General features: G+C 47.1%; 1 protein-coding gene across 2 annotated transcripts in view; it reads left to right on the top strand.

Moving 5' to 3' along the window:
• The first annotated feature begins 584 nt into the window (after positions 1-584).
• The window catches only part of SPPL2A (signal peptide peptidase like 2A), a 70,350-nt gene continuing 54,124 nt past the window's right edge, over positions 585-16,810 (top strand). Inside the window, exon 1 of one of the 2 annotated variants that reach the window (XM_077263680.1) lies at positions 585-940. In XM_077263680.1, coding sequence (XP_077119795.1) covers positions 890-940 — 51 coding nt within the window. In that variant the 5' untranslated portion in view covers positions 585-889. The remainder of the gene's footprint in view (positions 941-16,810) is intronic. The other variant, XM_077263679.1, reaches the window with a different exon arrangement.

Raw genomic sequence — 16,810 nt, 5'->3', positions numbered from 1 at the left:
AGCTGCCCACTCTTCAAAAAGCAGTAGGAGCTGGACTGGAGCAAGGCCTCATTCACACGGTCGGTATTTCCTCAGTATTTGTAAGCCAAAACCAGGAGAGGAACAGTCAGAGGAAAAGTATAATACAAACACGTCACCACTTTGTATTTATCACCCACTCCTGGTTTTGGCTGACAAATACTGAGGTAAAAAACTCACCAAATACTGACAGTGTGAACGTGGCCTAAATAAGCCAAAAATCGAAAACGTTTTGCGCACCTTCTAGTTGCTACAAACTTTTGACATTTCATTTTTCGCTGTAATTCTGGCTCCAGCTGCTGGATGAACAGCTTCACAATCTCTCCATACAAATGTTTTTTATACATCTTTCGTATATAACTTGTCTTTGAATAGAAAAAAAAAACTTGTGTCAATTCGGACTAATAGGCTCATGATGTGTCCTCCTACTCTGACAATTTCCGAGCAGCCTGCACGGTCTTTTATCCGCAGGACGTGACACAACTTATCACCGACGCGAAAATTACCGTATATCTCGTGACCGAAAGTGCAACGGCCAAAACCAGGGAATTCTATGTCATACATCTGCGCAAGCGCCGAAATCCACCCCAGCGTCCACTGCGCAGCGTCACTTGTTGCTACGCAGATTCCGGTAGGAGGCTCCGGGAACTGGTCTGACTCCTCCGGTTCCTGCGCTTTTCTTTGCCCCGGGCAGATCGGTGTCATACGGGGATCCGGGAGCTGCCGGCCTGCCCTCCGCTTATTCACGGGGAGTCCTCGACCGACAGGAAGTGAAGTTCCCGGAAAGAAGCCATTCTTACTGCTGACACATTAGTGCGGCTTTGCCTACATGAAACCCCGGGCCGGCCGCCTGTCGTGATTGACAGCTGAAATGGAGCAGTCCGCTCTGCTGGGCCTTATACTGCTGCTGCACCTACCGCAGGTAACATACTGACCCGTGTACTCTATAAGGAGCGGGGAACACGTAGGGTGTACAATACCACAGTGTAAGAGCTGTGCTGGAACTTGTAGTCCACACAATAAATCACGGCTATGGCAGTAATGGGCAGCGGGGGTCAAATTAGGGAAATGTATATGCTGCAACGTCTGACTAAAGGTGTTTCACAGAACAAAAACTGTGTCACAAACCCTGTCACCCTCAAGGCAGTCCCTGACCTGTCCCCGGGCGATGCCCTCACCCACCTCACTGACCTGTCCCAGGGCGATGATGCCCTCACCCACCTCACTGACCTGTCCCCGGGCGATGCCCTCACCCACCTCACTGACCTGTCCCCGGGCGATGATGCCGTCACTCACCCCTACTGGCCTGTCCGAGGGTGATGCCCCCTACTCAAACCTTCTGGCCTGTTTAATGGCGATGCCCCCATCACCACTTTTGACCTTTTCCAGGGTGATACCCTTACTAAACCTTTCTGGCCATTTTGCAGCTCTCAATCACTTTTTTGTCCCAAAACTCTTCCCTCACCCAGTGCCTCCCTCCAGTCCTAGGCCACCGCCCTCGCCCAGTGCCTCCCTCCAGTCCTAGGCCACCGCCCTCGCCCAGTGCCTCCCTCCAGTCCTAGGCCACCGCCCTCGCCCAGTGCCTCCCTCCAGTCCTAGGCCACCGCCCTCGCCCAGTGCCTCCCTCCAGTCCTAGGCCACCGCCCTCGCCCAGTGCTCAATCCAGTCCTAGTCAACCGCCCTCACCCAGTGCCTCCCTCCAGTCCTAGGCCACCGCCCTCGCTCAGTGCTCCCTCCAGTCCTAGGCCACCGCCCTCGCCCAGTGCTCAATCCAGTCCTAGGCCACCGCCCTCACCCAGTGCTCCCTCCAGTCCTAGGCCACCGCCCTCACCCAGTGCTCCCTCCAGTCCTAGGCCACCGCCCTCGCCCAGTGCTCAATGCAGTCCTAGTCAACCTCCCTCGCTCAGTGCCTACCTCCAGTCGTAGGCCACCGCCCTCGCTCAGTGCTCCCTGCAGTCCTAGGCCACCGCCTTCGCCCAGTGCTCCCTCCAGTCCTAGGCCACCGCCCTCGCCCAGTGCTCAATCCAGTCCTAGTCAACCGCCCTCACCCAGTGCCACCCTCCAGTCCTAGGCCACCGCCCTCGCTCAGTGCCTCCCTCCAGTCCTAGGCCACCGCCCTCGCTCAGTGCCTCCCTCCAGTCCTAGGCCACCGCCCTCGCTCAGTGCTCCCTGCAGTCCTAGGCCACCGCCTTCGCCCAGTGCTCCCTCCAGTCCTAGGCCACCGCCCTCGCCCAGTGCTCAATCCAGTCCTAGTCAACCGCCCTCACCCAGTGCCTCCCTCCAGTCCTAGGCCACCGCCCTCACCCAGTGCCTTCCTCCAGTCCTAGGCCACCGCCCTCGCCCAGTGCTCAATCCAGTCCTAGTCAACCGCCCTCGCCCAGTACTCTATCCAGTCCTAGGCCACCACCCTCGCTCAGTGCTCCCTCCAGTCCTAAACCATCCCCTTTGCCCAGGACATAGCCCTCAATCACCACTTCTGGCCATTTTGCAGCCCTTATTCACTTTTTGTCCCACAGCACTGCCCTCACCCAGTGCACCATTCAGTCCTATACCGTCCTCCTTACCCAGAACACAGCCCTCACTCAATCCTTTGGCCTATCCCAGAGTACTGCCCTCACCCACTTCTCCTGCCAGTCCCAGGACTTTGATCTTGCTCAGCTCACCAGCCTGCCTGGACCGCTGCCCTGCTCCACTGTCTCTGGCCGGTCCCAGGGCACTAACCTCCCCCACCAGAACCAGGATTGTATAGACCACGTGCAGGCAGAAATTTTGGGCAATAGCAGAGAAGTTCTGTCATCAGTTGTGGACTGATAAGTTTGGAGTTTAATGTTCTTAAAATTTTGTGTCGATTAAAATGCATTTTTAACCCTCACCAGGTCCTCTCTGGGTTAAACCTAGGTTTATAACTGAGGAAGGACTTTGGATGAAATGTTGTATTGACAGACACGAGAAGAGCTATAGACCACAACCTTGTGTGATCTGCATCGATGACAGAACCAATCAGCATCCCGTTTCTCTTCCATTACATTGATGGACATATGTTCTGTCTGTTCCGGGTTGGGCCTCCCAAGTTTGATGATTACACACATGATGAGGGCTGCTTTCCTGAAGGCAATGTGATTCCTGGTCCACAAGTAACTCTAGAGATGCTGGATTACTGAATGTGGGTTACCACATGGTGGTACCAAAGTATACAGAAGGTACTTGTAAGGAAAGGACACCTCCGGATAAATTACTAGCCAGAATATCCTCCTGTCATTTCTAGGGGGCTGAAAATTGCTTATTTCACTGCTGATTGCTGAGAATCTGGAATTCCTGGGTGCCATTAGTAATGTCCTATTAAATTACATGTCCCCATATCATAGTGCATTGTATGTTTTCACATCTGTTAGCAGGGTTGTTTTGTGTTGGCATCCCATTTACAGGATGAAGCTGCTTCAAGCGCCGCGGGTCCAGAGTCTCTGATTGTCAACAATCACCAATGGATGCTGTGTGATTGCTCATTTCTCTGCAGATGTATTAGCGATACATGGCTCTGTCTGACGGAGTGGGATCCACTGTCTTCAGCCACTCTCCATTTTAGCTCACAGATTATGCAGGAAGATGCACACGTTTAATGAAAAATCTGTTTAAAGGGATTGTCTCCTCTTCCACAGGACTTCAGCAGTCCCCAGGTTTCCCACTTGCTGGAGGGTTGGGCATTTCTGCTTGATTGACAGTTTGGAGCAGCAACATTGTTGCAGCTCTTGCCAGAACTGTGCGCTCGCCAATGGCAGGGAATAGAGCTGGAGTGACGGAGGCGTCAGATCTACCATAGCTCTTCAACCTCATTTGCATATCAATTCAAATACTGATTCCTCAGTAACGGAGCAAAGAACTGGCCATGTAACGGTATGGTTCGACTTTCTTTGAAAGAGCACAGAATGACTGTTCAAACCAAGTACAGGCGCTCGGTGCTTCACAGCCGGACCAATCATTTATATACACCTTCCTAATTGCTTGTCTTCCATCTATTTCCACCCTTCTCGGGTCCAATGAAGCCAGTGTTGTCAATCAAAGAAGAGGGGACTGGAGATGCGAGGAAGTGTATGTAAATGACTGGCCCCGCTGTGAAGCACTGAGTTCCTGTACTTGGTTTGAACAGTCATTCTGTGCTGACAGTCCCTTTAAATGGGTTGTTATCAGCGTTGGTCTATTTACTAACAAGCTCCATGTGGGAATTCTCGGAATTTAAGGCTGTTCCTACTACTTCTAAAATACAAATGACCTAACTTCTCACTAAGAATTTCATCTTTCTAGTTTTACCGTACTTCTTAGTTGTGGGTGTGATGTGAAAATACAGCTGAGCTGCCATGGGAGTGCTGTGTGTTGTCAGGCAACCACAAGTTGTTTTTTCTTCTTATTCCGGTCTCTGGTTTGTGGTGTCCTAATTTCTTACAAGAAAACCACCCATTTAAGCTTTCTCTGGCTCGCCGCTAATTAGATCAAAGATCAGTTCTCCTGAAAAGTAGCTCTTGGGGGTCTTCAGTTTGTTGGAGACCCCCCCATTATTAGTTAGGTAACAACATTGAAGAACGAATGCTATGAGAAGAATAGGCAGTGAGCCTCTAGGGATCAACATGGTGTTTGTTTCTGCAGCCAGAACTTTCACTCGTAGGCTGGGGTCACACTTGTGAGTGTTATGCGAGAAACTCGCATCAATACTCGGCACTGCCGGACCGGAGCGTGTGGCTGCATGTATTTCTATGCAGCGGCACACTCCGGTCCGAGTACCGGGTATTGATGCGAGAGACACTCCCAAGTGTGACCCAGGCCTTAGCAGTAAAAACCGCTGTGTACAGAATACATCTATTTGCTTTGTTTTTGCTGCTACGTTTTGCTTTGTTTTTATACTGCTAAAAACGCTAAAAGAATTGCTTTGCTGCAGATTTTCAAAAACACTGCACTGCTCATGAAAAAAAACCAAGCGTGTGCATAAGATATCTGAAATCTCAGCTTTTGCTGGTACTGTAAAAAGCAGCTTTTTTCAGGAAAAAAAGTAGCAAAAATGCCATGTGTGAACATAACCAGGACATTTCAGAATTGAAATTAGGCTAATTGTCAATACGTAGATAAGGAGTTCTTGGTCTGAAGGCTATGCCATATTGTTTCATTCTATAGCTAACATGGGAATATTGTCATACGTTGGCTGCTTTTGTTCCTGGTTTGACTTGTTATACTGGAAATAGTTGTGTTCTGACGTCTGTAGTTGTGAATAGTGATGCTCGGCTGTACAGAGAATCCTAACCGCTATGGCCCCGATTCAGCATTTACATTCATGAAGTCACTTTTCTTTTTCGTCTTGTATTGGTTGCATCAAATTTTTAAAAATGGAGCACACAGTTCTCAGACTTTTCAAAAAGAGAAAAATGCTACTTTTTTTTTTTTTTCAACCTGTTTTGCTACTTTTTTAGGGCAAAAAAAGTTGCACGTTTATAAAAATGACGCAAAAATTGTGCAAAGTATCTGGCGTAAAAAAAATAAATAAATAAATACTCCAGGGGAAACTGAGTCAACCTAAAACTTCTGAAAACCCTAAACTCCTCCTAGAATGGTGCACAGATAAAATAGAGATTAAAAAAGTGCAAAGAAAAGGAAGAATTAGGCCCAAATGAAAAACGGGCAAAAAATATCAGATGCTAGATATAATGCAAAGCAAAAATGAATCTAGCCAATCAGCAGACCCATGTACAGCTTGCACAAACCTAAAATAAAACAAAAATGGTGAGTAGATATAGTAGTGTCAACTAGGATGTCACCGTTGCAGGCAGCCACTGGCCTCAGCAGTTATCTACTGAAATGCTAACATCACCGCTGAGGTCAGTGGTTGGCTGCAGCGGTCACATGATCTGTAGTTATGGCATCACTGCTGCAGCCTGTAAACAAAAGGGAGTAGCCGTTGCATTTGTCATTTGATATATCTATGAGCCTATGAAGGAATGAAAATGTATCTCGGACAGCCCCTGTAAGGTTTCCTGGGGGGACTTAGGCCGGGTTCACATTAGCGTTTCTGTGCGCAGCGTGTGATCCGCATACATCCGCATGTGTGCATATCTTTAACATTGTGTACGCAGGGACATGCGTTGTTTCGCGGTGTCCGGCGAACGCAACATGTTGCATTTTTTGAGGCGTCAAAAAACGCATTAGGCTACTTTCACACTAGTCCATCGGTACGGGCCATCACAAACCGTCAGCCTGACGTACCGACAGACAGTGTGTTAAGTAGCACAACGGGGGCAGCGGATGCAGTTTTTCAACGCATCCGCTGCCCCATTGTAATGTCCGGGGAGGAGGGGGCGGAGTTCCGGCTGCGCATGTGCGGTCGGAAATGGCGGACACGACGCACAAAAAAACGTTACATGTAACTTTTTTTGTGCTGACGGTCCGACGCAACACGACCCAACCGTCGCACGACGGATGCGACGTGTGGCCATACTTCGCAATGCGTCGCTAATGCAAGCCTATGGAGAAAAAACGCATCCTGCAGGCAACTTTGCAGGATGCGTTTTTTCTCTAAAACAACGCATTGCGACGTGCAGCAAGCGACGCTAGTGTGAAAGTAGCCTTACTGGCTATGGGAACGCATTGGTACGTAAGGACATGCGTATGATAAGTATGTGTACTTTAGACTGCGCATGTCCAGAAAATGATGTCACCGCCCCCACCATGCGCATAAAAAAATGCAAACGCATGGCTAAACGCATGAACACGCAGCGTTTTTGTTTGCGTCATGCTCAAGATGATGCGCAGGCGTAAGCATGCTTTTCTGCATGGAGATCATACGCAGCGCACAGAAACGCTAATATGAACCTAGCCTAAGTACACATTTTTTGTGTTTCTGTCGGAATGAAATGGAAAGCTACAATTTCTGTTGTGGTTATTCTGGTAGTATCGTGGCGGATCTCCTGGATAATCTGCACTGGTCATTATAGGAACACCGGCGTGCCATCTGTATTACATGTAAGAGGATTGTGGCTTAGCAACGGACCAATGTACACACAAGGGTTTAATTCATGCAGTGTCAGAATTAACAAGTCCGGGCATCAGGAGTCATCCATTACTGGATTATGTACTGATATTACATCCCTTGTCCTAACATTCAGTAATACTTAAAGGGGCAGTTGATTTTTTTTTGGGGGGAGGGGTGAGGGGATTTTCATTGAGGACAACCCCTCTTTCCAAATGAAGCCACAATGCTCAATTTAATACATGGTCACACAGACTTCTCCATAGTAAGGCTAGATTCACACGTCCATAATGCTTGGAGAGGCAGCAGGTCTAGACACAAACGCCGCAGTCTTATAGCCATATATGAATCTGTTGAGTTTGGGTCAGGACACTCCTGGTCGCTCTGTGCATCTTGTTTCTTGCTTGGACCATGACAAAAAGATGTTTGAATGTAGCCTAAGGGTGTCCTCACATTGGGTTCTGGTATCTGTTCGGTTGCCTCGTTGGGGCTTATGTCTGAACCCCCCGCAAAAGGGGGTTTGGACACATACACGGATGGGGGCCATAGACTATAATGATTCTGGCAGAGCGAACGTGCTCTGTCGTGCATCATTTTCGGGTGTATACACCTACTGGAGGCGGACACTCAGATGTAGTAGACTGCATCCGGGTGTAAAGGTACGTGCACACGTTGCGGATTGGCCTGCTGAATTTTCCGCACAGAATCTGCATCTCTTGGCAGAAAACACAGGCCAAAATGGTTGCGGATTTAATGCGGAATTGATGCGAATTTCTTGCAGATTACTTGCTGATTTGTTGCGGATTGTCATGCGTTTTTTGATGTGCGGATTTGCCTTACTCAATGTATAGTCGGTGGGTGCAGAAACGCTGCATTTTCGCGCAAAGAATTGACATGCTGCGGGAAAAAAAATGTAGCGAATCCGCCTGGAGTTTTCCGCAGCATGTGTGCAGCACTTCTCAAATTCCCATTGACTATCATTGTTACTGAACTACACTGCGGATTTGATGCAATTCCGCGCTTCCAAAAACGCTGCGGAAACGTATCAAAATCTGCAACGTGTGCACAAGTCTCCAGTAGGTGTGCACGCCCGAAAATCATGCACGGTGACTGCACATTGCACATTCACTCTGCCGTCACCATTATGTCTATGGCCCGTCAGCATGTCCGTCTGAATCCCGTTTTGTGAGGAGTTCAGATGTGAGCCCCGATTGGGTCACCGAACAGACACCGGAGCGCAATTTCAAAGCACCCTGAGAGTCAAAACCTGTAGACACATCAGGTTAAAGCCTCTGAAACCTAGCAATTTGGGTAGGAGAAGGCGGTCATTTGCTGTGTATTGGGCCCCCTGACTCCCACCAGATAGTTGAGGTTGGGGGAGAGAAGGATTGGACGGTAGGATATAAACACCCCAACCTTCTGTTCTCAGGGAGGTTAGATGCTGACAGTGGTGTCTGGGGGCAGCTTTCCCCTCTCTCCCTATCGAAAACACATGACCGAATGTTTATATGTAGGTTGGAGTTAGGCCGGGATCACACATGCGAGAAATACGGCCAAGTCTCGCATGTTAATACCCGGCCCTGCCGCCGTCACTCAGCAGCGGTGTGTTCGGCTGCAGGTATTGCTATGCGGCCGCATAAGCTCCGTGTGCCTGAGACTTCAGGATTCTCATTTACTTTGCTGGCATCAGGACACGATTCAGGTTTTGGGACAAATACGTGCAGAAAAAAGTGACAAATCTGCAACATGTGCACAGACTGTAAGACTTGGGCTTGTCGCATGCAGCCATATTAGAGATCTGTGTGGTATAAATCTGTTATTTGTCACTCCGACTTCTCTACTTTTATGCTGTTCCTCTGCATGTCTCTGGTTTTTGAAGTTTTTTTTAATGCATATGTTATGCCAGAGATATTCCATGCTAGAAGCTAAGCTTCTAATGATTAATACAGTACATGGCGGAGGGTGCACTAAACTGGGTGAGTCAGACACATAGCCAAATATTCATATAAGTCCCATTGTGGTGGCTTTGAACACATCGCGGTGAACTTATGATTTGATATTTGGGCCCTGACTAGTTATATAGACCTTGTGAAGATGCCGTACAGTAACCAGGGCCAGCTGTGCCTTCCTTATAGCAGGTGGCATAGTGCCTACGTATGTATAGTACTGTATACTTTTTGCTAATATTACTGCACGTTTCAGATATATGGAGTGAAAGTGTTGGAAATACAAACTGAAGAAACAGAGAACGGCTCAGTAAATACCGTTCTTTTTACCTGATTTTAACATAGAAATGCCGCTGTAACATCATGTATAACACAGATTGCAGGCATTGTTTCTTGTAATCCACTATTACAGTACTTTACTTTTTCTGACATCAGAACTTTATTTATTTAAATAATTAAAAAAAACACGTGGGGACTCCCTCCCGAACAGTAGGTATTCGGTACGGATGCCAAACTTTACTGTTCAGGATCGCCATCTCTAGCTGTCAGCTTTGCTGCCTAGCTGTGCCCGATTATAGCACAGTACAGGAGAGTTGAACTTTGCATAATTACAAAAATAACAAGTACATTTGCAGTTGTCTTCTCACCGTGTTCTCAGCTCTGCTATACTGGCTGCCTGTGAGATGGCTTGCCTGTGAAAAGCTGAAGCCCTATGAGTGCACAATTGCAGCTGCAAATGTGCTTGTAATAACACAGACTTCACTTTTGCAGTACTGAATTAGCTCTGTTGTACTGTGTTAGCTCTGATCTCAATGCAGAGCTATGTATGATTAGGAGAGAAAAGTAACGCCCCCTTTAATAAGCTCTGAGGAGGGATTCTCATATTGATCAGTGTCCGGCGGCCCATAGATCTTAAAGGGAACCTGTCACCCCCAAAATCGAAGATGAGCTAAGCCCACGAGCATCAGGGGCTTATCTACAGCATTCTGGAATGCTGTAGATAAGCCCCCGATGTAACCTGAAAGATGAGAAAAAGAGGTTATATTATACTCACCCAGGGGCGGTCCCGATGCCGTCCGGTCCGATGGGCATCTCGGTCCGGTGCCTCCTATCTTCATAGGATGACGTCCTCTTCTTGTCTTCACGCTGTGGCTCCAGCGCAGGCGTACTTTGTCTGCCCTGTTGAGGGCTGAGCAAAGTACTGCAGTGCGCAGGCGTCGGGAAAGGTCAGAGAGGCCCGGTGAGTATAATCTAACCTCTCTTTCTCATCTTTCAGGATACATCGGGGGCTTATCTACAGCATTACAGAATGCTATAGATAAGCCCCTGGTGCCGGTGAGCTTAGCTCATCTTCGATTTTGGGGGTGACAGGTTCCCTTTAACAGCTTATTTACATATAAGAAAAACTTGGATTGCTCTGGAATAAGACATCGGATTGCAGATACCAAGGTATCATTTTATTCATCTTTCTATGACCTGCATACCCATATAGAAGGCTTAGGAGAGATGTTCCTACTAATCAGGGCTGTGGAGTTGGTAAGCCAAACCTCCGACTCCTCAATTTCCCCCACTCCTCAGCGCTGCCTCACTAGTGAGCATGTACATAAAGTGCAGCACAGATTCATCTCAACTAAAAGCTCAGATCCTTAGATCAGGAACAGAACAGACTTTTATAGGACATTTCATAACTTTTCCAAATTCTTATGAAAACATATACTGCACTGAACTACTGTACCCAATTTATTATATATTTTAGGAGTTGGTCCCTGTTATACCAACACGGACTCCACAAACCGGCTACTAGCAAACTTCCTTTATAACACCTACTAATCAGGCAAAACTATTGTGACACCCACAGATTACATTGTAAATCCATAGACACTGACATGAAGTTGGTCCCCACTATGCAGCTATAACAGCTTCCACTCTTCTGGGAACACTTTTTAGAATGGTTTGAAGCGTTCTTTCATCCAGAAGAGCATCTGTGAGATCAAATGCTGAAGCTCGGGATAAGAGGTCCTGGCTTGCAATCCCAATGGTGTTCAATGGGGCTTGAGGCTGCGCTTTTGTGTGCAGCAAGTCAAGTTCTTCCACCAAACTCCCCCCAACCATGCCTTTATGGATGTTGCATTATGCACTGGGTTTAAGTTATGCTGGAACATAATCCCCCAAACTGTTCCTGCAAAGTTGGAGGTTTATAATTTCTCAAAATGCCTTGGTATTTTGACGTTTGAAGATTTTTCATTAGAACTTAGGAACCTTGGACAAACCCAGAAAAATACCTTCATAGTATTATCCTTCATCCACTAAATGGTACAGTTGGCACAGTGCAGTCAAGCAGGTAACGTCCTCCTTGCAGTCGCCACACCCAGAGTCGTCCCAAAGGCTGCCAGATAGAGAAGTGGGATTAAAGATATGCTCGTGCTTCGGGGCAGCCTGTGGGGGGTCTTCATGTGGTGCTATGCTTAGCTATTCATCTGTATGGCTTCTGACAAGTCACTGATCCCTCAGTGGCCTGCCCCCTAGTTTAATATAAATAATTATTATTATTTATTTATATAGCACCATTAATTCCATGGTGCTGTACATGAGAAAGGGGTTACATACAGGGTTATAGATATCATTTACAGTACACAAATTTATGATGACAGACTGGTACAGAGGGGAGAGGACCCTGTCCTTGCGGACTTACTTTCTACGGGATACTGGGGAAGAGACAGAAGGTTGGGGATGCGGCTGCTTGGGCGGTTGGTGAGGCGGCAGCTCGGGTGGTTGGTGAGGCGGCAGCTCGGGTGGTTGGTGAGGCGGAAGAATGGTTATTGCAGGCTTTAGGCTTTCCTGAAGAGATGGGTTTTCAGGTTCCGTCTGAAGGATCCAAGAGTGGTGGATAATGGGATGTGTTGAGGCATGGAATTCCAGAGGATGGGGGATATTCGGGAGAAATCTTGGAGGCGGTTGTGTGAGGAACGAATAAGTGCGGAGGAGAGTAGGAGGTCTTGGGAGGATCGAAGATTGCGTGAGGGACGATAGTGGGAGATTAGTTCAGAGATATAGAGAGGGGACAGGTTGTGGATGGCTTTGTAGATCAGTGTTAGTAGTTTGAACTGGATTCGTTGGGGATTTGCAGAGGGGAGTTGCGAGGAGAGAGGTGGATTAGCCGGGCAGCAGAGTTGAGGACAGACTGGAGTGGTGCAAGGGAGTTAGCGGGGAGGCCACAGAGGAGGGTGTTGCAGTAATCGAGGCGGGAGATGATGAGGTCATGCACAAGAGTTAAAGTAGATTGTGGGGTGAGGAAGGGATGAATTCTGGCAATATTTTTGAGTTGGAGGCGACAAGAGTTTGGACGTGCGGTTTGAAGGACAGGGCAGATTCGAGAGTTACCCCGAGGCAGCGGATTTCAGGTGCGGGAGAGAGCGTGATGCCGTTTACCATAATAGATAGATCAAGTAGGGGGGATACGCGAGATGGGGGAAAGATGACGAGTTCGGTTTTTTCTACATTGAGTTTTAGGAAGCTAGAGTTGAAGAAGGAGGATATGGCTGAAAGACACTCCGGGATTCTGGACAGCAGAGAGGTGACATCTGGGTAGATCTGAGTGTCGTCCGCATACAGGTGGTACTGGAAGCCATGGGACTTTGAGTTGTCCTAGGCCAAGGGTATAGATCAGTGTTTTCCAAACTCCAGTCCTCACAGACCCCACGGGTCATGTTTTCAGGATTTCCTTAGTATTGCACAAGTAGTGGAAGTATCATCAAGGCATGAGGAATTGCCTCACCTGTGCAACACTATTTAAATCCTGAAAACACAACCCGTGGGGTCCGTGAGGACTGGAGTTTGGGAAACACTGGTATAGATGGGAAAAAAGTAGGGGCCCTAGGACAGAGCCTTGAGGGCCTCCAACAGAGAGAGGGCAGGATGAGGAAGTAGTGTGGGAGTGGGAAACGCTAAATGTGCGGTCGGAAAGGTATGAGGCAATCCAGGACAGGGCAAGGCCTTTGATGCCAAGGGAAGAATCTGTAGCAGTAGGCAGTGGTCCACTGTGTCGAAAGCAGAGGACAGGTCGAGAAGGAGGAGGATGGAAAACTGTCTGTTAGCTTTGGCTGTGAGCAAGTCATTAGTAATTTTGGTCAGAGCAGTTTCGGTGGAGTGGTGGGGACGGAAGCCAGATTGAAGGAGAGAGTTAGATGAGAGGTGGGAGGAAAGTTGAGCATGGGCATGCTGCTCAAGGAGTTTTGAAGCAAACCGAAGTAGTGATATGGGGCGATAGCTGGGCATATAGCAGTTGGGTCAAGGTTAGCTTTTTTGAGGGTGGGTGTGATGGTGGCATGTTTGAAGGCAGAGGAGAAGGTACCAGAAGATAACAATAGGGTGAAGAGATGGGTTAGGGCTGGAATGAGCATGTTAGTGAGGTTGGGGAGCAGGTGGGAAGGGATGGGGTCAAGTGCACAGGTGGTGAGGTGTGATTTGGAAGGGAGGTGAGTAAGTTCACCTTCAGTGATGTTGGAGAGGGAGGTTATTAGGGAAGGGCAGAGGTGTGGTATGTGGGGTGGTTGGGGTCGTGGAACAGTAAAGGTTTGCCTTGTTTGGTCGATCTTGTTTTTGAAGTAGGTGGCAAAGTCCCCAGAAGAGATGAGGGGAGTTGGAGGTGGCAGTGGTGGGCGGAGGAGAGAGTTAAATGTGCTGAACAGTTGTTTTGGGTTGTAGGATACTGAGGATACAAGGTTAGTGAAATAGGTCTGTTTAGCAGAAGTGAGTTCTAGTTTGAAGGCAAGTACAGCTTGTTTGAAATCAGTGAAGTCGTTTGGCAGGTGTGTTTTCTTCCAACGCCGCTCCGCGACCCTGGATGCTTGTCTGAGTTTTTTGGTGAGGTTGTTATGCCAGGGTTGCCTATTGATTTGTCGCACATTGCCATGCATGAGGGGGGCGACTGAGTCTATGGCTGATGTGAGGGTGGAGTTATAGAAAGCAGTGGCGCTGTCCTTGTCATGGAGTGAAGATATGGAGGACAGGGGTGGAAGAGAGTCTGTGAATGTCTAGGTGTGCAAGGTTTCTGCGAGGATGTGGTAATGGCTGGACATGGGGGGGCAGGTGAGGAGGACAAGGATGAGATGGTGGTCAGATAGGGGGAAGGGAGAGGTTGTGAGATTAGATAAGGAACAGAGGCGGGTGAAGATGAGGTCTAGTGTATGTCCCTCTGCGTGGGTGGCTGTGGAGGACCATGGAGTGAGTCCAAAGGGTGAGGTAAGGGCCAGGAGCTTGGAGGCTGCTGGCTGGCGGGTGTCAGTAGGGATATTAAAGTCACCCATTATGAAGGTGGGGATGTCAGCTGAGAGAAAGTGAAGAAGCCAGGTGAAGAATGGGTCAATGAAGCCAGTGGCTGAGCCGGTGGTCGGTGTATGACAGCCATTTGGAGCCATTATATATTTTTGTTTCTCCAGCGATCAGTCCAGTGGTAGAGTAAAATATACCTTTTATCTATCCATTAAAAAGTTCCAAAATTCTTCAATAACAGTATTGCATGCATTCAGTACCTTATGGACGACAGGTTCCAACACCACATGTGTCTTCTTCCAGGTCCAAATGAGTACTGAATCAAGACCGCATGTATAGTATAAGGAAGAGAAAAAACAAATAAAAAACCCATATGAGTTACTGGGTGTCACCCTTTTTAAAAATCAACAGGTGTGTATAGAGAATTCCAATAGATTTAATTTAACCCGGTTAACCCCATTGCCAACAGTAACCCCTTGCAGTATTGATCCTTCCCCAAGGATATCAACAACATGAAAAAAACGAATGATTGAAATCCACATTAAATACAAATTAAAATCAACCATATCTATAGGATACAAAAAAATCATATTAAATATTCAGATATTCACAGCACAAAAAAATATATACAGTACAGACCAAAAGTTTGGACACACCTTCTCATTTAAAGATTTTTCTGTATTTTCATGACTATGAAAATTGTACATTCACACTGAAGGCATCAAAACTATGAATTAACACATGTGGAATTATATACTTAACAAAAAAGTGTGAAACAACTGAAAATATGTCTTATATCCTAGGTTTTTCAAAGTAGCCAACTTTTGCTTTGATGACTGCTTTGCACACTCTTGGCATTCTCTTGATGAGCTTCAAGAGGTAGTCAGCGGAAATGGTCTTCCAACAATCTTGAAGGAGTTCCCAGAGATGCTTAGCACTTGTTGGCCCTTTTGCCTTCACTCTGTGGTCCAGGTCACCCCAAACCATCTCAATTGGGTTCAGGTCTGGAGACTGTGGAGGCCAGGTCATCTGGCGTAGCACCCCATCACTCTCCTCCTTGGTCAAATAGCCCTTACACAGCCTGGAGGTGTGTTTGGGGTCATTGTCCTGTTGAAAAATAAGTGATAGTCCAAATAAACGCAAACCGGATGGAATAGCATGCCGCTGCAAGATCCTGTGGTAGCCATGCTGGTTCAGTATGCTTTCAATTTTGAATAAATCCCCAACAGTGTCACCAGCAAAGCACCCCCACACCATCACACCTCCTCCTCCATGCTTCACAGTGGGAACCAGGCATGTAGAGTCCATCCGTTCACCTGTTCTGTGTCGCACAAAGACACGGTGGTTGGAACCAAAGATCTCAAATTTGGACTCATCAGACCAAAGCACAGATTCCCACTGGTCTAATGTCCATTCCTTGTGTTCTTTAGCCCAAACAAGTCTCTTCTGCTTGTTGCCTGTCCTTAGCAGTGGTTTCCTAGTAGCTATTTTACCATGAAGGCCTGCTGCACAAAGACTCCTCTTAACAGTTGTTGCAGAGATCTGTCTGCTGCTAGAACTCTGTGTGGCATTGACCTGGTCTCTAATCTGAGCTGCTGTTAACCTGCAATTTCTGAGGCTGGTGACTCGGATAAACTGATCCTCAGAAGCAGAGGTGACTCTTGGTCTTCCTTTCCTGGGGCGGTCCTCATGTGAGCCAGTTTCTTTGTAGCGCTTGATAGTTTTTGCCACAGCACTTTGGGACACGTTCAAAGTTTTCTCAATTTTTCGGACTGACAGACCTTAATTTCTTAATCCCTTTACCCCCAAGGGTGGTTTGCACGTTAATGACCGGGCCAATTTTTACAATTCTGACCACTGTCCCTTTATGAGGTTATAACTCTGGAACGCTTCAACGGATCTTGGCGATTCTGACACTGTTTAATCATGACATATTGTACTTCATGATAGTGGTAAAATTTCTTTGATATAACTTGCGTTTATTTGTGAAAAAAACGGAAATTTGGCGAAAATTTTGAAAATTTCGCAATTTTCCAACTTTGAATTTTTATGCCCTTAAATCACAGAGATATGTCACACAAAATACTTAATAGGTAACATTTCCCACATGTCTACTTTACATCAGCACAATTTAGGAACCAACATTTTTTTTTGTGACGGAGTTATAAGGGTTAAAAGTTGACCAGCAATTTCTCATTTTTACAACACCATTTTTTTTAGGGACCACATCTCATTTGAAGTCATTTTGAGGGGTCTATATGATAGAAAATACCCAAGTGTGACACCATTCTAAAAACTGCACCCCTCAAGGTGCTCAAAACCACATTCAAGAAATTTATTAACCCTTCAGGTGTTTCACAGGAATCTTTGGAATGTTTAAATAAAAATTAACATTTAAATTTTTTTTACACAAAATTTAGTTCAGCTCCAATTTGTTTTATTTTACCAAGGGTAACAGGAGAAAATGGACCCCAAAAGTTGTTGTACAATTTGTGCTGAGTACGCTGATACCCCATATGTGGGGGTATGCCACTGTTTGGGCGCACCAAAGAGCTCGGAAGGGAAGGAG

Source organism: Ranitomeya variabilis, chromosome 5 (genome assembly GCF_051348905.1).
Source record: "Ranitomeya variabilis isolate aRanVar5 chromosome 5, aRanVar5.hap1, whole genome shotgun sequence".
Taxonomy (NCBI): Eukaryota; Metazoa; Chordata; class Amphibia; order Anura; family Dendrobatidae; genus Ranitomeya; species Ranitomeya variabilis.
The sequence above is the reverse complement of the archived record's forward strand: the minus strand, read 5'-3'. Positions and strand labels throughout refer to the sequence as shown.